Below are 26,001 nucleotides of genomic sequence, written 5' to 3'. Positions count from 1 at the left end.
TGGTAGGAATTGAAATCATTTTAGTCGTTTTATCGTATTGATATAGACAAGCAGTAGAGAAATAGAGCATTTTGATGGGAGAGAGAACCTTTCAAGTTTCCATCTTACGTAACTAAGCACTAAACTGGATAAATAACATTTTAAAATAATAAATATCACAGTTAAAAAGGAAGGTAACAGTCAGAAATCTAAATACACAAGCAACATAGCCACTAAAATGTAAAACAAAATTATTAGAAATACAAGGGGAACTTAAAACATGTTACAGTGGAAGAAAGAAATTAATATGCTCATCTCAAGAGGATGAAATGATAGAAAAAAGAATGTAACAGAGGAATTGAGTTAATAAAATTGAACATAAATATACACTCATCCCTCAAAGAATAAACTTGTTTTGTATGTTTGTGGAACATTAACAAAAATCAAAGATGTAGTTGGAATCCTTAACAACTTAACCTCAACAAATTTTGAGGAAATAAAATAGATTTTACAGACCACATTCTCTGGTTACAAGCCAATAAAATTAGAAATATAATGATGAATAACTAAGACTTTAGGTACTTTAAATTTGAAGAACACATTCCTTGGCATGACTAAGATCAAAGAAGAGATCAAAAAATAAAACTGCAAACTATCTAGAGAATAATAAAAGCATGCTGTTCATTCTCAAACTGTGTAACCTGTACCCAGAGCAAAAAATTGCAGCCTTAAATTTTCTTAATTAAAGAAGAAATCTAAAAAGCAAAAGAACTAAGTAATCATCTTAAATCCAAACAACAAGAACAATTAACCAATATAAACTAATGAGAAGCAATTAAGATAAAAAAAAAAAAACCTAAGTGATGGATCTAGAATATCAAAATTGGTGCATACAAATTTCTAGGCTGATCTCTGTGCACACTCAAATATCAGGTATGTTGGAGGTCATGTGTGGGAATGAAAGTCGCATATCAATTCTGTGAAGAAATTTGGGCCCTGGTCATTTATCCCCACTCAGATTCCTCTCTGAAACCAACTGGTGAAGTTGAGTGGGTGGCCAGCTATGCAGGGCTCTGTGGAAGCACAGTCATACGGCTGGAGGGGGTTCGCAGTCATGCTGCCTCTCGTAGTTACTCCTACTCTAACACAGTTCCCCTAGAAGGAGATTTGTGAATCTTTGGGATGCTAAATCACTAAGAAACATCTCATTTAGAAAAGACAAGACCCCAAAACATAATTAGATTAGAGTTTTGTGCATTAAAGGTCATTATAGAAGAACAGATACATGTAAATTTATTTTATTTTATTTTATTTTAAGATTTTTTTTATCCTCGCCCGAGGGCATTTTTCATTTTTTGTTGTTGTTGTTGTTGTTCAGATAGAGTGGGGAGGGAGGGAGAGAGAAAGAAACATCGATGTGAAAGGGACACATTGAGTGGTTGCCACCCGCACGACCCAGCCAGGGCCAGGGACAAACTGCAACCTAAGTACGCGCCCTTAGCGGGAACCGAACCCGGGTCTCTCTGGACCGCAGGCCGATGCTCTAACCACTGAGCGAAACCGGACAGGGCAAGATTTTTTTTTTTCATTCTCCTGTATTCATCATACCTCTCTAGAATTGTCAGCAGCAGTTCTGTGTTTCTGAGGCTTAATAAAAGAGACTGCCATTTTACAGTAGGAATTTCTTCGTTTGATATTGTGTATTTAGGCGGTCTCTACATTGCTGTTGGTATTTACTGTGTATTTAGATGATCCCCACCTTTGTCCTTTAGCACTGTCACTGACAGTGATCATTCAAGATGAACAGATGCTGTTTATTTCTGACTCGGTTTGAAATGATGGCAATAATACTTTTGAATTATTGCTTGATTTGTGGAGGGGAGGAGAGGGGGGAAGGTATGCAAGGGTCTTATTGTAATTTTTTTGAAAATGTATAAAGCTATTTTATGGTAATAGGCCCTGTCTTCCTCTAGGCTTCTACTAATTAGAAAGTGAAGGCATGCATGCACGTGTGATGTGTGTGTCTCTATGTACATGCACGTGTGTTCTCTTTACAGAGTGCAAGTTTAGTGTCATATCTGATAAAATATGGGGAGGGGAAGAGAGGGCTTTAAACACTAGAAAACATCTTCTATAAGAGTTTGTAATGTTTACTATATTTACATTGGTTTCGAGGCCTTTTTTTATTCTAATGGACCCAGGAAAACTACTTGATATAATAATAATAATAATAATAACAACAACAACAACAACAACAACCACCCAGGAAAACTACTAGATAGAATAATCATAGTAATAGAATCAAATTTGTTTTAAATTTTTATTATTCTACTGGTTGGGTTAAGTTATGTTTGGAGGGAAGCCATGGAAAATAACCTTTATAAATTCTATGAATTATGTGTATAGATCATGCCCAAAGATAAATCTGCATCTATACATAACATCTCCCTTTTTATGTTATTTTACCCAGTTTTTCAAATTTATGATAATATAGCTAAGCTGATTATTGAACTGATTTTCCCCTTGTTTTTCACAGAACAACTGGAGAAATCATTTTATTTTATTGTTCATTTCTCTTTTGATAATATTAGCCTCAAAAGAAAGTAGCAAAAAATGTGTCTTTAGAGCAAAGAAAACAGTAGTTTGGTTTTACCTTCAGTATAATTCTGTTGATGGATATCTGAAAGCTTTTTTATTTGTCCATTCATTCCTGAAATCACATCACCCTAGCTGTGTACTGAGCCTCACTTCAAATTACTACAAAATGTCTGTGATGGACATTTTATCTTTGACCTTTAGCTATTTACCTTAATTATCATATACTAGCTTTTTTTTCTTTATTGATTTTTTTTTTTTTTTTTTTTAGAGAGGGAGAGAGAGAGAAACATTGATGAGAGAAAACATCAATTGGTCACCTCCTGTGTTGCCCCCCACTGGGGATCGGGCCCACAACCTGGGCCTTTGCCCTGACCAGGCATCAAACTGGCGACCTCTTGGTGCATGGGTCAACGTTCAACCTCTGAGCCTCATGGGCTGGGCTATATCAGCTTTGTTAAAAGTGCCCCTTAGGTGAAGTGTGTCTTCTCATTCTGAGCATACTTTTCAAACGGCAGGATGTTTTGTGACATATATGAAGCAGCAAAGAGTTGTCTTTCCTCACCATTCATTTCACTTGTTTCACACACCATCATGAATGTTCTCAATCTTTTCTTGTATTTTTACGTTTTATAAAGATGTGACATCTGAACGTGACCTTGTCTTTGTTTCTTGGGTACCCACCTGCAGGATGAATATAAGCCAGAGAAGTCTCTGTCTGAAGAGGATTTGAAAAATGCAGTGAGTGTGCACCACGCCCTGGCGTCCAAGGCCACGGACTACGAGAAGAAGCCGAATGTGCTTAAACTGAAGACTGCCGACTGGAGGGTCTTGCTTTTTCAGGCCCAGTATGTTTTGCTGGTTTGGTTTCGTCTTGTTTTTCCGTTTGCACAGGCCGACTTTATACCGAGAATGAGAATCAGGGTCTGCAGGGGAATTTGTTTGAGTTGGAGTCAAAGGCATTGGTTACATTAGAGAGACCGCTGGCTGTCTAAGAAAACTGAACTAAGACCTAGAAACCCTGGGCTCAAGTGTTTTGTTTGCTACAGGGTAGCCCTGTGACTTTCAGTCAGCTACTTACCGTCTCTAGAACTTCACATCCTTGTGAATAAAACACATGGGTTTTAGCAAACAAGGTCTGTCACACAATGAGTAAAATAAACCTGGGTTCAAACCCCCATCCCAGTTCTCCGTCCCAGCATGTGACTTAACCTGGACCGCAGCTTGCCACTAGCGTGGGTGATCACGGGAGTCTCAGGGTTCCTGTGAGAAACGAATGAGATCCGGTGTAGAAAGTACCTCGCACAGTGCGAGGCACATAGAAACTGTGCAGCAATAAGTGTAGATTTCCATTCATTCTCTCTCTTCTCTCCTTCTGAGCTAATCTGCGACTGAACTAGGAGGGAAAGATAAAAGCCTACTGTGGGCAAGGAAATAGGATGGCATGGCAGTTCAGCGAGGGGGCACGCCAGCCTTGGGCTTTGACGTGGAACATTCCATGTGGAGAATTCTGGATTTGTGCAGTGAGAAACTGGATTTTCCGAACTGAGCCTCTAGAACAGGAATTTTAATAGGAGGGCACATAGCATCGGTGTTCGTGGCAGACTGTTAATTGTCCACAGCAGACCTTTCGCAGCCTAACTTGACTTCAGAATCCCTCTGAGCACTGCCAGTGGACCACACTGGGCGCCGGGGTTCATGTTCGACATCAAGATAGGAACACAAGTATCTGCATGCTTACTGATCAAAACAACATGAGATCCAAGAAAGAAATAAGAACAAGAACAGGTACTCTAGTGATTTGTGGATGTTGGACCTGAAAGGGTATAAAATTGCTGCCATCAGTGAAGAGGAAGTTGTAAGGAGATCCAAATTGCACAGGGTTTTGTAGCGTGGGAGGAAGGCCGTGTTAACACCACAAAGGGAGCCATAGCCAGCTGTGTAATTACAGTTATTAGTAATAGAAGTCCTTCAAATTATTCTATTCCCCAACATTATTTTATTTTCCGTCTAAAATACCAGATATAATAGCTAAGGAGATGCAATTACTTCAGATAGAATTAATGCCAAAATCAGTCCATTGAAAGCACAGAACTGACGAGATCAGATCAGAGAGACACCGTGCACTAGAGACGATGCCCGTGTGACCTCAGGGGAGCGTGGCTTCTCTCCAGGTAGGCGGTGCAGGAAATGATGCTGGGTTGGCTGACATTTTGTCCATCTGTTTATTGATTATATGCACAGTCGATAACCTGTCCTGCTTCACGACCATCTCTACCACTCATTTATGAATTCCCAAATAGTTATTAACTGCTGTCCATTCTAGACTCTGAGAACAGGTGACATGTAAATTAAAGTATGACAAGGACATCAGATGCCCACATCCTCTGGGGTAGATTCTTTAACATCCTGTGTATGTGTTATATTTACCATTTAATTTCATAATTAATTTGTACAAGTCCGTGACTTTTAGCAAATTTGCAGAATTGTGCAGCCACCCCACAGTTCAGTTTGGGAACACTTCCATCACCCCAAAGAGATCCCTCGGTGCCCACTTTGAAGTCACTGCCAACCCCAGACACCACTGTCTCCTTCCTGTGTCTGTAGCATTGCCATTTCTGGGCACTTCCTCTAAATGGAATCATATAGTAATATAGTATGGGTCTTTTGTGTCTGGCTTCTTTCACTTGGCATTGTTTTGGGGGATCGTCCACATTGTAGCGTGTGTCCGCACTCCATTCCTTTTTTGCTGAGTAGCAGTTGACTGACTGCTATATATCGCATTTTGTTTATTCACTTACTAGTTGGCGGACATTTGGATTGTTTTTTTTCTTATGACTTACAAAGAATGCTTCTGTGAACGTTTACATACAGATCTTTGTGTGCCTCTGCGTGTTCATGTCTCTTGGGTTTGTACCTAGGAGTCGAATTGCTGGGTTGTATGATCATTTGTAGAGGCTTTTTAATAAACCATCGAACCTGCCTCCAAAGTGTGTGTACCTCTTTACATTCCCTCTGTCAATGCATTCCTCAGTTGGATTTTAAAATCAAATATGTGATTGAAAGAGATGAGTTCGTTTTTTAATTAATTTTTACTTAGCCTAGTATCAAACAAAAAGCAGGGTTTAATAAATATTTATTATCAAGTGATTCTGCTCTTTTTCAGTCTGTATCCTTAAGGGATAATCACAGCCTTACACTACAATGATCTTAGGTTCCAGGCCCTTCGTTACCATGGTGATTGCTGTTGAAAATGTTCATCTGCAATGGAGTTTTGTCAGGGATTAGTTGTACCAAGACAAATGAATGATTGTATGTGCCATTTTCAATGAGCAGTGAGCAATGGGCACGGCGTGAGGCACTTAGCCGTAGAAAGCCCCTGACGTCGGTGTGTTTCTCCTAGGAGTCCCGAGGAAATGCAGGGGTGGATAAACAAAATCAACTGCGTTGCAGCCGTGTTTTCTGCACCACCGTTTCCAGCAGCCATTGGGTCTCAGAAGAAGTTCAGTCGCCCACTTCTGCCGGCCACTACAACAAAGCTGTCTCAGGTAGGTCATCTGGGTAATGCTTTGACCTTGGAAACATCGGTATTTGAATATTGCTTCATATTTGGGGGCCAGGGGTGAGACCTTGCCCTGGGAGGACCTGTTGTTCGAATGGGTCGAAGTGAAGGGTGCTGGGGTTTTCACTGCACAGAGGAAGCCGACAGCCGAGTCAAGGAGAGTAGGACACTTGAACTAGTTTCTAAAATGTGTAGCAGTTTACTATCCGGTCGGTCATACAGGCCTGGCTTTTCTTGTTTTGTTTGTACTAACAGCTCATATTTTTGAACTCACTAGCTAATGTTAGATATCCTGGCTTGGAAACAAGCTTTTTATATATTCTCTCAGGTTTTTTTTAATTGAGGTTTTCTCATCTCCCAGGCTGTATTTGACGCTAAGTATATAAAAATACTCCCGGGGACACTGTTCACAGCTGAGTGGGGCAGAGCCTTCCCTCCCCGTCGGGCAGAGCTAAGGGCACTGTGTGGGGGTGCCCAGCGAATCAGGACTCAGTGCTCAGACTCTGTTCTCGTCCTTACATACGCCTCTCTCCTGTGTCAGACGGATCTCCCTAAAGATCACATTTTATCGCGTCCCTCTCCTACTTGAAACTCTGCGCTAAGGACATTGCATGCAACCCAGGGGTGCCAACTTTAAATGTGTCCACAGCACTCTGTTGCATTGGCTGCTGCAGGATTCGAGGAGCTGCTTCGACGTCTGCTGTGAATTTCTCTGGTACAATAGAAATAGTTCCATCCATCTCTGAGCAACCAGGTCTTCATATTAACTGGCTCCTCTAAACATTTGATGTCACAATTATCAATGATACCTTTATTGAATGAATTTGCATTATGTGCCTGTTGTACTTCAGAAACTACTTTGGGTCTGGAGATAGAAAGGCAAAAGAAACCCAGATGCTGAGAATGGACTGTCAAATACAAATGAGCAAGTCGTTGTAACACAGCTGGATAGAGGGACAGGAAGTCTAAGTCCAGAGTGCTGTGGGGGCACAAGAGAGGGAGTCTGTCCTGGCCGTGGCAGGGAAGGAGGCCATGTGATACTATTAGGAACTTAAGGATGAGCAGCAGTTAGATGTGCTCGGGAAGAGAATGGTCCAGCAGGGGATCGAAAGGCCGAGGAGCAAGCCCTGGGGTGCAGGAACCACACATAGTGACCAAATGTGATTTGAGCAGAGTGTTGAGAAGAGGCGAGAATGTTCCTCTAGTCTGGAGGGCGGCAAAGGCCAGCTGATGAAAGGTCGTGTTACACATGGGATTTGGGTGCTTCACTAGTTCCCCAGCATCCTCAGGGTGACACTGTGAAAGCAGCAAAGTAACATGATTCGATGTGTGCTTTAAAAGTCATTCTTGTCACAGTAGGAAGGAGGTATTAGAGAAGGAAATTGCCAAAAGCAGAAAGGCAATTTTTAAAATTTATTTAGTTAGTTTGTTTTAGAAAGAGAGGAAGAAAGACAGAGAGAGAGAGAACATCGAGTTGGTATTCCACTCACTTCTGCATTCATTGGTTGATTCTTGTGCCTTGAGCAGGATCAACGCACAACCTTGGTGTATTGAAACAGCACTCTAACCAACTGAGCTAGCTGGCCAGGGTAGAACAGCCGATTTTAAAGGCATTGTCAGTAATGCCGAGGATAATAACAAGTCAGTTGTAGAAGAGATGGATGGACGTGGAGGCAGGTGAGAGAGCTCGAGGGGTAGATGGATTACCCTGTGGCTGGTTGAGGTGGAGGAATAGGGCTGTCATCTAGGCTTGAGCAGCTGGGACTGTGGTGTCTGACCTGGCCCTGGGGACCTCGCTGTCTCCTGGTCTCCCTCCTGTTCTTCCTTCCTTGGGTTCTTCCCCTTTTTCTGACTCCAAATGTTGTAGTGCCTGGTGCTCCGAAGAACAGATACTTGACAAACTTTTTTAAGTTAGCTGAGAAGAAACGGAGAATGTTGTGCCAAGAAAAGGGAGAAAAGTCAGGTAAAATCAGACCAGAAACACTCCTGTGACGTGGCAGAGAGGTCGTGGGTCCCTTGGTGGGAGCAGGATGAGTGACGGGAGGAGAGGCCACGTGGTCTTCCTGGAGGAAGAGAGGAAAGGCAGTGGGAAGTGGAGGAAGGGAATGTGTGTAAGTCCTGCTGTAGGTTTATACAAGACAGACTGGCGGGAAGAAGAGGAGGACATGGTTTCAGGAAAGATTCTTTTGTTTTTGTAAATTTGTCATGATTATTGACACGAATTCTCACCATGTAAGCCATTGCTAGTATGCCGTAGTTCATAGACTTCGGAGAAAACTGGGAAGAACAGGAAGGACTAGGCCAGCTCACGCTGCAAGGCAGAAAGGCATTGAACTTTCAAGGATAAGAAATACTCTAATGTCAAAGGAAGGCTTTACCTCTTATTGATGACCAGAGAGCATGTTGGCAGTCTTCTCCATCTACCCAAAAATATGGACTCTTCCCGCTTTATTTTGGATATTTAACATGATTTTAACCTCACTGTATTAACATAAACAGTAAACCACATTACACAGGTAAGATGAGAAAACACAAACTGGAAGCAAAGAGTACCTTTAGAAGGTGGGTTTGTTCTATTCACTTCACTAGGGATTTCCCGGTGGTTATTTTTCCGCAGATTGGTCTTCTCGCAGTTACTGCTATGAAAGATTCGGGGGGAAGGTGAGCTGAGGTTAAGGGGGAATAGTAATAAGCAAGAGCAACGTAAGAGTTTTTCCTTGTTCTTTCCTCACAACAGAATCTACATTTCTGTTTACTTTCTCCTTTGAAAAGTGTACTATTGTCCTATTTATGTGTGGGCTGTTAGTAAGTCACTTGTCCATGAAAACGAACGTGTCCCTCCACTGTGTGTTCTTACCATGAGACCGGCGAGCAAGTGCCTTTGTCAAGGCAGAATCTCTCATTTAAATAAATCTCACACTGGACCTAAAAATAGGATGCATACAATTTTTATACATTTCCTCATTTTGAACATAAATCCACAGAAGTGCAAAAAAATGCATATGTAATGCAATCAAAATGATGAATTCAAGATTTTAAATAAGAAAGCAATAACCAAAAAGAAGAATCTTCTTGTGTGACATAAGACAAGATAACCAAGTCCTTTCAGGAATTTAATTTCTTTGTAAAAGAACAAGATGATTTCCTTTCCTACAAATAAATCACCAAGCCTTTGTGGGCCTCAGTTTTCTATCTGGAGAATGAAGAGATCATTCTAGAATGTTTCATCACTAGCTCTGTTCGTTCTTTCTTTCTTTCTTTCTTTCTTTCTTTCTTTCTTTCTTTTTATTTATTTATTTTTGCCCAGGTCATCATGTATGTTTATTAAAAATGAAAAAGAGTTTCTACCTTTGTGAGAAAAGGACAGTTTAGAGACAGCTGTGCAGGCCCAGCACGTGATGAGGACGGGTTCGAAGGAGGGGAGAAGGGTTAGGCGCACACAGGCTTGGGGCGCCCTCCGCTTCAGCTCTTTGCTGGACTCGCAGTGCGCCCCGTGGACCCCAGGGTGTCTGGGTGCCCACGTCCCTCGGTGCCTCGAGGACCTGTCCTCACCCCGCAGCCAGGCGCGCTCAGCCCCGGCGCTGCGGCATCTTGGCCTGGAGAGCTCTTTGCTGTCTGGTGAATTGTGGGGGGGTAGCAATATCCCCAGCCCCTGCCCACACCACCAGTATCTCCCCCCAACTGGAACAACCAAAAATGTCTTCAGACATTTCCCAGTGCCCTGTGGGGTCAGTGTCCACCCCTGCGGTCGAGAACCTCTGCCGTGCACCCCCACCTGGCTGACTCCCCTCAATGCCAGAACCACTGGGATAACTTTCATTTACAAAATACATGTGCCACATTGTGAGTGTCCTGCTGGACAAAAATCTAACCGTGTTAGGGAAAAACTAAACATTCAATTAAAAGATTGTTCACTGCTTTTAAAGACACACTGTTCATCACCGTGTCATTTGCAAGTTTTAATTTATTCTTGTCTTCCATCCAAAACATGTTAGCCTTCATTATCAAAACTGATCATTGTCAGTGAGCGTGGCTCTTTCTGAACAACTGTGCTGTGTAGGAGGGGCCGCCTTCTCCCGCTGGTTTTCGTGGTGGCATTGCCAGAGCCCATTTTTCCGTGGTTGGGCGGAGAGCCCCATGTGAAAGCTTAGGTTTTGTTTCTTCTTCTGGTGTAGACTCCAAACAGGATTGCACAGTCGGCCCTCTCCAGGACCTATTCAGGGTCTCCTTTCTACTCCTCAGAGTCGTCATTTTCAAACTTCAGCGTGCGCAGGATGATAGAGGTAGACCTTTGCACCCACCCACCAGAATCTACAAAGTTTGTATAGAGGCCTTCACTGGGTTCAGCCATGCACGCCATCCAGATGGTCTCAGCAGCACCTTACTCTCCAAGGCTGTGACCTGGGGGTGGTTTCCAGTGTGTGGAAGGCAAGCTGAGTACGCATTCCAGGGTTAGGGGAGGGGACGAGGAGCCTCTGACCATTGAGGGTCAACCAGCAGTCACAGCCTCTCCATGACCATCTCCAACAGGCAGACACCGGGGGGGACTTCAGAGGAGGAAGTCATTCTCGTAGCCATGCCCCGCACTGGCCAGAACCACTGCCTTCCCACCGCATTCACCTGTGTATTTTCAGTCACAAATCTTGTCACCTCTTCAATATTTTTTATATTCTACCCATTCCCCTTAATTCAGACTTCTGTCGTCTTTTACCAAGATCACTGGTCTCCTGACTTTTGTTATCACCCACTTTATCAATATTAAATATTTGAGCAGATGTCCTACAGTATATGTATTCTTTATATAAAAGGTATCGCATGCCCTACTATCAATACAACATGAAAAAATACTGAACATCATTAGTCATTAGGGAAATATAGTACTAATCAAAACCAGGAGATACCACTTTACTCTCATTAGGGTGGCAGTAATTTTTTAAATCTTTTTATCTAAAAGAGGGAAATAATGCATTGGTGTGGATGTGGAGAAATTAAAACTCTCTTACATTGCTGGTTGGAAAATAAAATGACGCAGTGACTTTGGAAAACAGTTCGGTGGTTCATGAGATGACTAAGCATTGCGTTAACTTGTGACCCAGAATTTCTCTCCTACTTAGATATCAAGAGAAGGAAAACATACTCCCACACAAAACTTTTACACAAATGTTCATAGCAGTATTATTCATAGTAGCCAAAGATGGGAATGGCCATCAGCTAGCTGATAAATGGATGAATAAAATGTGATATGTCCTACAATATGGATGAACCTTAAAAACATACTAAGGAAAGAAGTCAGTCACAAAAGACACATGCGGTGAGATTCTGTTCCAAAAGAGTCTCTTTTAGAGGCTCTTTTAGAGGAACTAAAATATCGTAAAATTAAATTGAGGTGATAGTTGCATGGCCCTGTGAATATGCTAAAAAACAGTGAAATGTACACTTTAAATGAGTGAACTGTATGGTAATGAGTTATATCTCAATGTCGATTTTAAAGATTCTTCCCAAGGGATCATCTCGCCTCGGACACACCCATCCACTTTGGAAAACTCCGGCGGACTGTTCCTGTATTCACTTGAGTTCTCTCTTCCTCTGATCTTACTTCTCTCCAATCCATCTTTCTTGGTTCTGGCTAACCTCAGTTTTGTGTTATGTCACGTAACCTTCACTGGCTCACCCTTGCCAACAGGATGCAGCCCAACTGTCATGGCCTTAGAGCCCGACTGCACTTTTCTAGAATACATTTTCTATTCATTTCTCAGAGGTCTGTATCTAACATGTTAAATACTCAATAGAACAATTGATGAAATCATAATTGAAATTATTACACTAAAGATCACTAAACACTGTTTAAGGTCTTTAAACATGAAATGACGAAACAGTTTCTGGCGGTGCCTTCAGCTGCCTCAGAGGCGGATGTTCTTTATTCCGAATTCCACACGCGTGGGCTGGAGAAGGCCGCAGAACTTAGCAGTGTGGCTTGCAGACTGCCTAGCGGACTCCGGAAATGCCATTACCTTCCGAGTCATCTGTCTGCTTCAACACGCAGAGGAAACAGAGTGAGCCCCCGTCTCTACCTCCCCTTTTCTAAAAGACTTCATTTGCTCAGCCACTGTTTACTGAGGGGCCTGCACATCGGACGCTATGTTGGTACGTGGGCATTAGGAACGTGGCTACGGCAGTGGTCTTGACTCCCAGCTAGTGAGAGCTTAAGCTCTGTGTTCCCGTTAGGCAGGTAATATCTGTAAGCCAAAAACTATGCTATATACTCTGGTCTCTGCTCAGCAATGTGCTACACACTGGAGGATTTGAGAGACAGATTTGAGGAAAATAACTTTTTCTGCCTTTAAAGAACTTATAATTATTAAAAGAGGTAAAATTCGCACAGAGATCAGAGCACATTTTGTGGTATAGACATGTCAGTGCTCTAGTAGGGCAGGGAGGAAGACAACGAGATCTGGAGCAACACTGTCCTGAGTGGGATGCAGAGAAAGGGCCAGAGGACAGCCGCCTGTTTGAGAACCGCGGGAGGGGGGCCCGTTAGGCCCGAGGGAGCTTACGGAGTGTTGAAAGCTGTCGGCATCCATGCATTAAGAAATGGAATGTTTTGCCCTGACCGGTTTTGCTCAGTGGTTAGAGCGTCGGCCTGCGGTCCGGAGAAACCCGGGTTTGGTTCCCGCTAAGGGCATGTACCTCAGTTGCAGTTTGTCCCCAGCCTTGGTTGGGTCGTGCGGGTGGCAGCCACTCAATGTGTCCCTTTCACGTCAATGTTTCTCTCTCTCTCTCTCTCCCTCCCACTCTATCTGAACAAACAAACAAAAAAAGAAATGGAATGTTTTGAAGCTTGTTTTCAGCAGCCCTTGGAACTTGAGAAGGTTGTTCCAAGGCGAGTTTATGAGGAGGAGTTGGGAGAGGGGGCTGCTGCCCCCCTGCACCTACCTCTGCGGCCTGGAGCAGGAACTCTCCGGTCTCCACCGCCTCTAAGAGGAATAGGTGGGAAGGGGCAGTGGCCAGGTTCTCCTTCCCCTAGAATCCCGAGGCCTCTGTATTCCATAACTGGGAGAGAAAAAGGATGGATGGCAGAGCCACGGCGTCCCCAGCACCCAGCCCAGAGCCTGTCTGTGCACAGCAGGTGTTCGGTGAGCGCTGGGGATGGATGCCTCCTCCTCTGGCTCTTCCTGCCGTCTCTCCAGTCCTCGCTCTTCCTCCTGTCCTCTTGCAAGTGCATTTCTATGCTGCCATTCCCTCTTCCTTTCCACAGCCTTTCTTCCACCCTTTTCTCCATGAGAAGTAGTAAGTCGGGCTCGTGCGTGGTAAAAGGGCTTGGAGCTCATTCCCGAGCCTTGTGGTGGGGCTGGACCGCGGGCTGCGCACCAGAGCGAAGGCTGCGCCTCTGCCTCAGCCCTGGCTCACTGCCCGGCCCCTGGCCTCACCGTTAGCGATACTTTCTTCATGGAGGCGAAATTCGAGTTCAGTATTTTACAACAAAATATGAAATTTTCCTCAAAGAATTATATAAGTGGGAAAAAATTAAATCTTAGGCGACATCATCTGAAACGTGCCTTTTAGATAACACTTTATTGTATATATTATCCGAGGATTTAGCTGTTGCACCTGTTGGCATAAGCCACAGTAATTTTTCTCGCCTCTGTTATTTAATGCCACTCCTCAGGCGATCACCTCCTCACTTAAAACCATTTCCGTGACTACATGCCGTTTCCTGTCTCTGGTCCCGGTCTTGCGACTCGGTCAGATGTGCTTCTCTGCCCTTCCTGCAGTCCCTGGTGTGCGTGTTGTCTCAGAAGGACAGCACACTCGCTCCCCGGTGAATTGTCGGCAGGGACAGAAGGGGGAAGAGCAGCAGGGCCCCCGCTGGGTCTTCTCCGTCGTGTGGTGCAGGTTTCGTGGCCTAGAGTCAGAAGGCAGCACCCTCGTGGCCGCTGCCCTTCCCCGTCCCGTCAGGCTGCGGTCTCCTTCACCCGGGCCGTAGCTTTGCAGCGGTTAGATGGTCTACCTATCTGTGCCCATAAGAGCCACGTGCTGTTTTTATTTCACTGGTCAAAATGGACAGATTAATAAATGTGATTTTAGAATGCTTTTATTTTGAGAGTATTTCCCTGATTCTTGTTCGTGAAGGCTGTGAGGTAGGAGTTAAGCATTGCACACTGAATTTCAACACTCCTTCAACTAGTTTCTTCATAAAAAGAGAGCCCAAATGACTAACCCTTTATGCTGCTATAGAAATAGGTTTATAAACTGTAGCTTAATAATACTGAATAAATCCTAGTAAACTGTGGTTTTCATAGGAAAGTGATTAATATGATGTGCTTTGCATGGTGCTCTCCTGGCATATACTCCTCATTAAAATAAGCAGAAGTTGGGATTTATTCAACAAGGAAGCGACATTTGAATATTCAAGACGGAGAAGCCTCCATCTAAAGCTATTGGAAGAAGCAAACACCTAAAAGAATATTTACACAGAGGCAAAGTCCAAAACTACAGAGAATTTTGTAAACTCTTTCAGCAAATTATGTAAAATCTTATTTGAAAAGAAAGGTAGTACTTGTATTCTAATCATTTTTTTAACCGAAAAAATAAAAGAATATATTTTCTTAAAATAAACTATAAATCACTATACTTTACAAATCTGGACCCAATAGAAAAATGGGTTCAGTATTTCAGCAGCCAGTCCACAGAAGAGGAAATCCAGTAATCATATGAAAACATGTTCAACCTCTCTGTGATCAGGAAAATGTGAAGTCAAATTATAATGGCTAATCATTTCATACCCATGAAATGAGCAGAAATGTTTCAAGTGTGATATAAAATGTTGACTCAAATGCAGAGCGATGGGAACTTTCAAGCCTAGTGTGCACATGTGAACTAGTGGGAACACTCGGAACAAAGTTCAGGGCCGTCTTCACGATGTGCGTATTCTGAAGTCCAGAAATCCCACCTGTCTTTCTCTATGGGAACATTCCTGTTCCTGTTCAGGAGACATGTTCAGTTCAGCATCACTTTACAATAGCCCAGAGAAGCCTGCAAACAGCCTAAATACCCTTCACTGGAGTTGTGGAAGGTCCTACATGGAGCACTACACAGTGGTTAGAAGGAAGGAACTAGAGCTTATATGTGGACACATTTTAAAAACATGTTGAGTAAAAAAACGAACTCGAAAAGGAATCTTATTAAGTATGAAAACCTATAGAACAGACTCACTATTTTATGGTATAGGAATAGATTAGAAAAGGAATAAGATGAGTAGATAAATACAGGGAGTTTTAACTTATTTTTATAATATTTGTTAAACTGGGTTATAGATACATGAGTGTCTTTCATGTATCATTCCATGTGACTTTTTTATATACCTGAAACATTTTATTAAACAGAGAAAAGATAATTCGTTTTTATTTTTCAAAAGGTTCTAGTCACCAAATATCTTGTGCTGAAAATTCTATTAAATAATTTACGTGTTGCAGTAAATAAACAAAGGGAAATTACTTTGAAAGAAGGTAGCTATTGATATATTCTTCTTAGTCAGCTCTGGTTGCCAGAACAAAAGACTACAGACTGGGTGGCTTAAATGACAGAGTTTTTTTTCCTGTCACAGTTCTGGAGACTGAAGTCTCAGATCAAGGTGCCCGCAGGGTTGGGACCTGGTGAGGGATCTCCCTGCAGGTTACAGATGGTGCCTTTTTTCTGTGTCCTCACATAGCCTTACTCTGGCGTCTGCGTTCCGAAAGAATGTGAGTTCTTGGTGTCTCTTCTTACAAGGACACCAATCCTAGTGCATCAGCATCCTGCTCTTATGACCTCATTTAACCTTAATTACGTCCTTGGAAGCTGCGCCTACAAATATAGCCACACTGGGCTTCAACATACGAATTCTGGAGGGACATGAACATTCAGTCTACACACAGTCTGTAGTCTCCTTGGGGAAAGAGAAGGATGAATGAGAAGTCATAAATGAAAGCCACCTGAAGCATTTTTTTATTTGGTTCAGTATTATCAGTGTACAAATAACAAGCTTGGAGATGCAGGCGCCTTTCTAAAATCTCCAGATAGGTTTCTTCTTCCCCCTGTACTTCTCTGGGACTTCTTTAGGTGTTTTGTTTTGTTCTATTTTGATGGCTATAGACTTCAGGTTGTTTTTTGTTTTTGTTTTTTTTCCCTTGTTTGGCTTTTAGGATGTACATTATAACAAATCCTGAAGATATTATGTATGACTTATAATTTCTGAATATCTGTTTTTAAATTTACACTGATGCCATATAACCTTAATTTGTGTCCATAAGTATTCTTTTTCTGGTAGTCCTTTTAATTATTCCAGTCACCTAGATTAAAATGTTTATATTTTGGAATTATGTTTAATCAATTCCCCTTCATTTGGTTTCATCCATTTCTTATTGTCCATGCGAAATGTATACTCCACAAGAATAGGGATAATTACATGTGGAAGTGGAATAGTAAGCAAAGTCGTTTTAGGAATGCAAGAGGATCCCAGTCTCTTGGTTTTGTTTTTTAAAATGCTGCCAGAAGGTTTGATAGTGTCTCTGGTTAGGTCGCTTGTTGCTAAGGTGATCTAAATGGTCCCCCTAGAGTGGACATGCTCTGACAGAGGACCAGCCGTGCCGCATTGGTGTGTGATGCCTGTAATAACACCATTCAGGCAGTAATCACGCTGTAGGGACATTTTAACTGAGTAACTACGTTGGGTCAATAAAACTGAAAGAAGTCAAAACCCGTACTACTTTGGAGAAGGAAAAAAGCATAGATTGCTACATTTTTTAGAATATTATCTGATAGCTTTCAGAGAATTATTTCTATGTAGCACTGCTTATTTTAGGTAGGTGCTTTTGCCATTGACAGATGGGGGAACCAGCAGTATTGCTGAGGGCCCCGCAGTGGAGAAGGCAAACTGTGGCACTCAAGATGGGCACTCAGGATAGGGTGCCTTGCCTGTCGGAGTGTCCTAGGAGGCCAGGCCCGTCTCCCTGACAGTTACACCTGGTAAAGGCTCTGAGAGCATCCAGTTCTGTGACGGGCCATGTAGGGAGGCCAGCCTTGGTTGCCATTTTGCAAAGGTACATGTGAGCAGGCGACTGGCTTCAGAGAGTTGGTAGGACGAGGCGGCCAATGCACACTGGACTGTCTGTGAACTAAATTCATTTATCGTAAGGAATTGTTAAAAGTAATCTACAGTTTTTTATTGATTTATTTTCGGATGTTCAATGGCTTTCTGCTTCCTGCAGGAGGAACAGCTGAAATCTCATGAAAGCAAGCTGAAGCAGATTACCACCGAGCTGGCCGAGCATCGCTCCTACCCCCCGGACAAGAAGGTGAAGGCCAAGGAGATAGACGAGTACAAACTGAAAGATCACTATCTGGAGTTTGAGGTATGTTGGGCCGAAGTGTAATAAAAGCCTGTACCTGAGTTATTTTATGATTTTCCATGAGGCAGTTATTTTTTAATAGTAACTATGAGAAGTGTGCCTTGCCCAGCTCTACCTTAGGAGCTCCAGGCATGGTCTAGGGTCATGGTGGCCCCTGCTGTTTATGATTCTATTTAAGCATCAGACCAACATCAAAGGTAACTGTCCATCTATGAGCTTGAAAGCACATCGCCTGCCAGGTTGGAGTGGGTGCTGGGAGGAAGCACCGACTGCAGTCGGACATGCCACATGGGCCACTGCTCGCTCTTCCTGTCTCTTCCAGGAGAGTTCGAGTCAAAACAGGCACAGTAGAGAAACTGAGATACAGGGTGGCATGGAGTGTCAGCTTTTTCCTGCTGCCAGGCAACACCGACTCTCTTCCTCTTCCCCTTCCCACTCAGTGCCCTTCAGAAGGAGACTGACAGACCGTGGTACATCCACACACATCCATACTCTACAGCAAATGTGGCTATTAAAAAGGAGGGGAGGGTCCGTAAGCTCTGGTGGTGGGAACTGTAAAAACAAGTTGACAGCAGTATGTGTAGTAAATGTTACCTTTGGCTAATTTTCTCCCAAATGAAACAGTATCCGGATGTTGCAGGATCAGCCTCTGACTTTCCCCCTTCGGCTGCCTGCTGCCGCTTTTCAACATTCAAAGTGTCTTCCCCCCACCCCCACTTTTTTTCTGTTGGGTGTGCTGAACCCATCTTTAGCTGTGCTTCTCCATTGTAGCTCTAGTGGACTTTACTTCCCATCACCCATCTCCTTCATTTCCGGCTCATCATCCTGGTTCCTCCTCGGGCTTGATGCTTACACCCATCTGAGCGTCCTCCTGGCCCTCGCGGGCCCTCGAGGGCTGCCCAGGAGCCAGGTCCGAGCGCTGCGTCTGCAGCGTCCACGCCGTCACGTCCTCACCATGCTCTTACATCCTCTGCTCCAGTCCAGGGTCTCATCTGTCAATGAACCTGGGGGTGTCCCCTCTCTCTCTTCAGTTAATGCTGTACCCTTCTGACAGGCTTTTTCCTCGGGCTCAACCCAGAATATGGCATCCCTCTGTCTACAGCTGCCCTCGATTCCCCTCTGGCTCCTCGCAGAATTTGCCTTCTCAATAACGTCTCCATTCTTTTTGTTTTTAATTTTGTTTTTAATTTTTGTTTTTATTTTTCAATTTTAGGTGACATACAGTATTTTATTAGTTTCACATGTATAGCATGGTGGTTAGACATTTATATAACTTACAAAGTGATCACCCCAATAAGTTCAGTACCCACTTGGCATCATGCATGGTTATTACAATGTTACTGACTGTATTCCCTATGCTATACTTTACATCCCATGACTTTTATAACTGCAGTGTGGATTTCTTGATCCCTTCCCCTTTTCTCCCTATCCCCCACACTCACTCCCATCTATCTATGAGTTTTTGTTTTGTTTGTTTTATTTTGCTTTTTAGATTCCACGTACAAGTACAATCATACAATATTTGTCTTTCTCTGACTTATTTTACTTAGCATAACACCCTCTAGGTTCATCCATGTTGTCACAAATGGCAAGATTTCATTCTTTTTTTAATGGCTGAGTAGTACTATTCCATTGTATATATGTACCACATTTTCTTTATCTTCTTGTCTATTGATGAACTTAGGTTACTTGGCTATTGTAAATATCACTGCAGTGAACATAGGGATGCATATGTCTTTTCAAATTAGTGTTTTCCTTTTCTTCCAATAAATACCCAGTAGGGAATTGCTGGGTCATAAGGTTGTTCTATTGTTAATTTTTTGAGGAGCCTCCATACTGTTTTCCTTAGTAGCTGCACCAATTTACAGTACACAAGGGTTCCTTTTCTCCACATCCTCGTTTACACATGTTTGTTCATTCAAAGTCCCGGTCCTTAATCTGAGAGGATTTGGGTTCCTTCTGTCTTTCTACCTCGGTCTTTCCACAACACCTTCATGTACGTCAGTCACATTTCTGTCCGCTCTCCCTGAACACACTTTTATGCCTTTGTTGACCCACCTTCTTCTGCCCGAATGCTCACCTTCACTTCTGAAGGTCTTTATCTTTCACGTGGGGTCCAAATCCCCCCTGTGAAAAGCTTGCTCTAACCGACGAGTTGCGTTTACTCCGTGGTGGTCCCACCGCAGCGGGCTTTGTGCTCCCACTTTGTGTCTGTCATGGACTCCCTCACACCTCCCCTGCCCACGACTGAGCCCCTGGAGAGCAGGGACCTCGATTCCTGACCTGCGCGCTGTGCTGGCTTGTGGACTTGAACAGGATTTCACGGAAGCTTTGAGCAGTTGTAAAATGTCTGTTAAAAATGCGGCACTCGATCCACTGTAGATCCACGCACTAGTTTCTTCACCGTCAGACAAGTCTCTGCTCTGGGCCGATGAAGAAAAAGGTAGAAGTTTATTAGCACAAACTGTGGAAGCTTACCAACAAAAGACTTGAACAAATGTTTTTAAAACAAAACAACGAAGCAGCTCATCTTTCCCTGGGTGTGTTCGTTCCTGGGAAATGGGAGTTCTCAAAAAGCAATCATCGTTCTTCACACGTCTAGAATGGCTTTCAGCTACAGGCCCTCTGGTTTCACACGTGCTAATTAAATTTCCCAACACCTCAGTCCCTGGCTCCCAGCCCTCAACACCTTCCTTTGTGCCCTTGACTGAGGGCTGAGCCTGTCCCCAGGAGGCGGGACCCAGCAAGACCTCAGGAAGGTTGCTGCTTCTAGAAGCGCTTCCTGCCCCGAATGGACCATGGTGCCCCTTCTCTGAGCGGGTGAACCAGCAAGAGCCAGCATTTTTGTCTCCTGATGTGAATAGACCAAGCTTGGTGGGGAAAAGTCTTGCTTTCATCACATTATAGCCTCAAGGAGTCTGAAGATGGCGTCCCAGGGCCCTGGGCTCACTGAGATCAGAGCCCTGTGCTGGTGCACCAGGCCTGTTGGACCTCTGTCCGGCTGCACTAACCTGCGTCTACCGGGGAAGTGGAGGGACCTCGCTGTACAGATGTTATCTGAACAGGTTTTTGTAAAAGTAATGGATTTTAAAACTGCATCATTATCTTTCACTCACGTAAAATTGAAACAGTGTATCTTGTGGGGTCCCCTTTGCTATCATTTCAGCCACCAGATTTTGTCCAGTGTGTTTTCTGGAGGAGATCCTTGGTGTGACATCAAGCACTTGGCGTTATAACGACATCCCTGAGCAGGCACCTCATTCCCTAAGTAAGGGGCATGAGGGTGATTGACCATTGTGCCCTGTGTTCACTGCTTTATCCTCTGAGTGCTCAGTGCATATTTATGGAATGAAGGAATGGAACTGTTTCATGTGTGTGAAAGATAACATCACTCGAAGTAGTTCTCTGAGAACACTTAGTAGCTCCCCTGAAAACAAATCTGAGGGGCAGGTGAGGACAGACAGCTGTGTCTGCAGTTCACTGGGAACCTCACCTGGGCAGGGACGGCAGGGGAGCTTTCGCCGGTCTGTGGCCTCGTCACCAAGGAAAGATCACAGGCAGGAATGAGCTCTCTCACCTGTTCCTCAGGGCCACCCTGTGGTTTCAGGGCCGTTCTTACCATTTCTACATCTTGTTAAGGAAAAGCACTCTTATTTCGTTAGAACATTAAGCTGTTATTAATAGCACTGGGAGCTGCCCCTAACTTTTTGCATTTCAGTTGTTTATTCCCCGAGTTGCTTTGAGTTATTGTGGTTGCCAGTCTGTTATCCGAGAAATGCCTGGATGGTCTTCCTCTGTTCCTAGTGGGAGGGGGTTCTTGGGGTACTGCTGGAGTAAGCATTTCCAGAGGCCCCCATGGGAAGATGAGATGTGGAAGAAAGCTTTGTTTCATAGAATCACACCCCTCTGTGTGCAAAGTCCCATTGCCCTTCGTCAGTCCTGGAAGAGGTGCAGCTGGGGCTCCAGTCTCCCTTCCACGGCACCGCGTCGGGCTCGTTGCAGTCCTGCGGTCCATTGTGTGGTCCACGTGGCCGTGAGCCATGTGGGCGAATGCAGGAGCGTGCGAGCCCCGCAAGCCAGGAGCCTGGAACAGGAGCACCGAGAGAGCAAGAGAACTCCTTTGGTTAGGGGATTAAACACCTCAAATCTTCCCCTGCTTGCCGTGGCCATGCCCACTCTGGCCAGTGATCTGTTCCCAGGTGTGACTGACGGGCAGGTATCTTCCCTGTTTCACCCAGACCTTACTGGGCATGCCTACAATACCTGGCCTTCCCTTTGCTGCTTTCCAGCTATTCATAACTAGCTAATTACAACGGTATCATTAGTACAAACAATTCTTCACAGTGGCTAAATTCACAGCTCTTTCTATGCCTTAGAAATTCTAAAGAAAAAATCATTTTCCAAACCCTGACGGTCAGCACATAATGAGAAATTCTGGTAAATAGGTAGGTTCAGGCTTTATTATTAAGTCTACAAAAAGTCTGCAGAGAGCCAGGAGACTTCCGTCTCTCTCAGCCTGAGCCTGTTTAAAGGAGATTCAAAAAGCACCAATAGGCTACAACTGACTAAATGCATGCGTCTCTTTGTTGACTGTTACTTAGGGGGTTGTTTTGGTTTTTTACTGAATTGGTGCCCCCAAGCTATGGCTATTACTTTCTTAGAAGAGTTTACCTGGAATCTAATTTCACTTTTGAAGAAGTTGTTAGGCATCCAAGTCTACGCTAAAGGTACCATCATTTCCCAATTTCCAAAAATAAGTATCAGAAATAGCCTCATTCATCATATTAATGTATTGCTACTTTATTCAGTTCCAGTACTTGAAAATGTCTGACTTGATCTCCATTCTTCTGATGCATTTGAAACATATCAAGACGTGGGACAGATGGGTGGTTTGCATGAGCTATAAAAGCTCTGGGAAACTCCTGGCCCTTAGAGAAACAGCCCACTGACAAGCTCCCGTGATAACACTGAAGTTGGCCCCAGGAACTGGACTATATGTTTCTTCAGCTTTAAAAACAACAGCAATTAGAAAGTGAAGGTAGTGTTCACTCCAGGATTTTTTTTGTGTAACATTAAAGATGTGCCCTGGCCGGTTTGGCTCAGTGGTTAGAGCGTTGGCTTGTGGACCAGAGAGACCTGGGTTCAGTTCCCGCTAAGAGCATGTACCTTGCTTGCAGTTTGTCCCCGGCCCCGGTTGGGATTGTGTGGATAGCAACCAGTTGATGCATCTTTCTCACATTGATGTTTCTCTCCCTCTTCCCCCCTCTCTCCCTCCCACTCTACCTGAAGATAAATGCAAAAATGTCCTCAGGTGAGGTTAAAAAAAAGATATTTTCAGTGGCTTTGTTATCAGTGGGAGTGGAGTTCTTGGGGTGCCAAAAGGAAAAGATGGGGTTTCATGAAAGTTTTATTGGTGTAAAATTAAGGGGGTTCCCTCCGAGGTCCCATCTCTGTCCATCCCACCATGGGAAAAGTCCAGTCTTGTCTTCAGCAGGGCCAGAATTAAGGCCACTTCCCACAATTTCTGCTCCGTATTAAAGTCCAGTCCAGCATCTGGCCAGCTGAGCTTGTGTTCCCTGCTGCCATCCATTGCGTGTGGGGTCCACAGTTGAGTGCAGGTCACACAAGAGAGCACAAGAAGGGCAGGCTTCTTTGTTTACCTGGGATTGTGTAGTCTCCTGTTTGGGAGAAACTAGAGCTTATTCAGAATCCACTTCCCAAATTTGTGCAGGCTTGTGCTGGGGTCCACCCCTCACCAGTGATCTTTTTCCCAGGTTAGACTCACAGGCAGGCACCTTCCTTACATCGCCCCATCTTTGCTGCACATGTGCCCATCTCCCCCTTAGTTCATTCCCTTCCCCAGCCTGCAGTGGTTCCTTGGGGAGCGTGAAGCGGTAGCTTCCTGGTGAAGCTGTCCAGGTGACCATGCTTATAATGTCTGGCCTCCCCTTTGCTCTGTTTCAATTATTAACGTTAATAAACCAGCTAGTTGTGATGATAACAGCTTAAGTAATTCATTCTTGGACATTAGTTTGAAAAGGGAGAATGCGAAGCAGCCCAAACCTACTGAAGACATGACTGGGAATGAAACATGACTACCTCGGGGATATTGCAGCTTCCGCTCCAGACCACCACAGTAAAGCAAATGTCACAATAAAGGGGGTCACGTGAATTTCTTTGTTTCCAGTGCAGGTAAAGGTTATGTTTACACTGTACTATGGTCTATTAAGTGTGCAATAGCCTTATGTCTAAAAAGGCAGGGTACTGCACATACCTTAATTTTGAAAAAGCTGACTGTGCTATAAAACCCATGAGAGGCCCTAGCCGGTTTGGCTCAACGGTTTGGCTCAACGGTTGGAGAGATCCGGGTTCTGTTCCCGTTAAGGGCATGTACCTCGGTTGCAGTTTGTCCCCGGCCCTGATTGGGTCGTGTGGGTGGCAGCCATTTGATGTGTCCCTTTCACGTCGATGTTTCTCTCTCTCTTTCTCTCTCTCTCTCTCTCCCTCTCTCTCCCTCCCTCCCTCCCTCCCTCCCTCCCACTCTATCTGAACAAAAAATGGAAAAATGTCCTCGGGTAAGGATTAGGAAAAAAAAAACACATGAAGAGGGATCACTGAGGGTCAGGTTAATAGAGGCTCCCAAGGTTTACTGTAGAGCCGGGTGGAAGCCTGGTGGCCAACACAATGCCACAGAATTTTATGTGGTCAGCAGACCAAATGTCAATATGATTTTTGGCCAGTGCTGCATTTGTTCTTATTGTCACTTGAACACACTTAGGGTCCCTCCTCACCCTCCCTACTATATCAGGTTGGTGGGTCTCACATTGTGTTGTTGGCCTTCGCCATCCCTGGGACAGAGGCCAGGCCGGTCATGTACGCTCTTTGTCTTAGGTCTTTGACCTGGGCCTTTGGAATCACTGCCCCGTCATAGTTAGAATGTGGATGCTTCCAGGTATTTGTGTTTGCAAGTTTCAGTCCAGCAGGGAAAAAGTTCACTTCCCTGGTGGCTTGGATGAGAATAAAGTCCCTTGGCTTAATGGGATGGAATTCAGCTGAGTGACCACTCCTGGACTGTGACCTGGTGTAGTATATGCTTATTATGACTTAAGACAGTTAGGACCTTCACCAACCACATGGCTAGGAAATTCAATTTTAGAAACAGCAAATTTCCACTATAACAAAATGTATAAGTGTCTTGGGGCTGAATATTTTAAATCTAGAAAATCTAGGACATTCTTGAAGCATGATGCATCTTTTTCTGAATTTCTAATTTTTGGTAGCATATAAAATGGCGTGATTCCTTCTGAAATTGATATATTTGAGAATAAGAGCACATTCCCTGCAGCGTCATTAGGGAAACTCAAAACAGCTCACATCTAGAAGTGCACATAGCCTACATTTCTAGTTGTAAACCCTGTTTTATTGTTGGGTTGTTTGTTGCTGGGTGGGTGTGTGGGTGGGCTGATATATTTCTTTTTGAACAAATTCTCTGTTTCCCCAGAATACTCATTTTTTACTGTCCACATCAGATACGTGATTTTCACACTATGGACCACTTTTCCTCTCACACGAGCGGTACAAGGGCTTATCTCAATACAAAACCCCCTGTCACAAGACAAATCCACCTCTGAGATGATCTAGCTATTAATTTGTAAGTGGCCTTGATCATAAAAGTACAAAGATGGGGTTATTATCTTTTTTCCTCCCTGATGAAAGCAAGGGAGAAATCCCATTAACTTACTTAAAGAAGATTAGTAGCAAGTCTTGGTCTTAGCAACCAAGTCTAGCTGGGAATCCAGTGCCATCCCCTTTATAGAAAACATCACAAAGGTAATTATATGTCTGGACCTGAGAAGCTAAGATATTGTGGATTAATAGAATTCTTGGGGAAATTTAAGAATTTTCTTTTAGGATGCTAAGTAGTATAATTATGAATCAAAAGCTAGAGACCTAAGATCAGCAGTTGCTTAAGCTCAAGTCTAGTTATAATAGGGACATAATTCTTGCATTGCCATTTGGAATGACATGATTGAAGAGGGCTAAGCAGCTCTGAATTTTAATCTGTAAATGATGAGCTTTTGAAAGGAGGAGAAGCTTAGCAACAGGACCCTTTGAATCGCATTTTAAATAAATGGTGGAAAAGAACTAGGGCCGGATCCCAGAAGACAGAATAAACACCAGTCATGTGACTTGAAATGACTCCCCGTCCCTGACTCCCTTCTTATGCCTGAAATGTCTGCTGAGGGGAGGGCCGCTGCTTTGAGTTAAGGTATTGTCTGCAGGCAGAGATCCAATACTTGAGTAATAAGTTAATAAAATTGGGAAATGACTCAACTGGAGTTAGGACTTTTTCACCTTATCCTTAATGTGTTTATTACTTGGTTATCTTCTCTGGCCTCAGTTCTTGTATCAAATTGAGATGGGATTGGGTGAACTAACCTATAAGTTCCCTTCCAACTTTGTATATATTTTTAGGAG

The 26,001-nt window shown here is 43.7% G+C and overlaps 1 protein-coding gene across 2 annotated transcripts in view; it reads left to right on the top strand.

Moving 5' to 3' along the window:
* PSD3 (pleckstrin and Sec7 domain containing 3) overlaps window positions 1-26,001 on the top strand; it is a 344,873-nt gene that overhangs the window by 304,565 nt on the left and 14,307 nt on the right. For both annotated transcript variants that reach the window (XM_036249651.1, XM_036249652.1), the window contains exons 10-12: window positions 3,265-3,422; window positions 5,978-6,122; window positions 17,383-17,526. In XM_036249651.1, coding sequence (XP_036105544.1) covers window positions 3,265-3,422; window positions 5,978-6,122; window positions 17,383-17,526 — 447 coding nt within the window. The remainder of the gene's footprint in view (window positions 1-3,264; window positions 3,423-5,977; window positions 6,123-17,382; window positions 17,527-26,001) is intronic.

The sequence above is a fragment of the Molossus molossus genome, unplaced genomic scaffold (genome assembly GCF_014108415.1).
Source record: "Molossus molossus isolate mMolMol1 unplaced genomic scaffold, mMolMol1.p scaffold_m16_p_9, whole genome shotgun sequence".
Taxonomy (NCBI): Eukaryota; Metazoa; Chordata; class Mammalia; order Chiroptera; family Molossidae; genus Molossus; species Molossus molossus.
The sequence above is the reverse complement of the archived record's forward strand: the minus strand, read 5'-3'. Positions and strand labels throughout refer to the sequence as shown.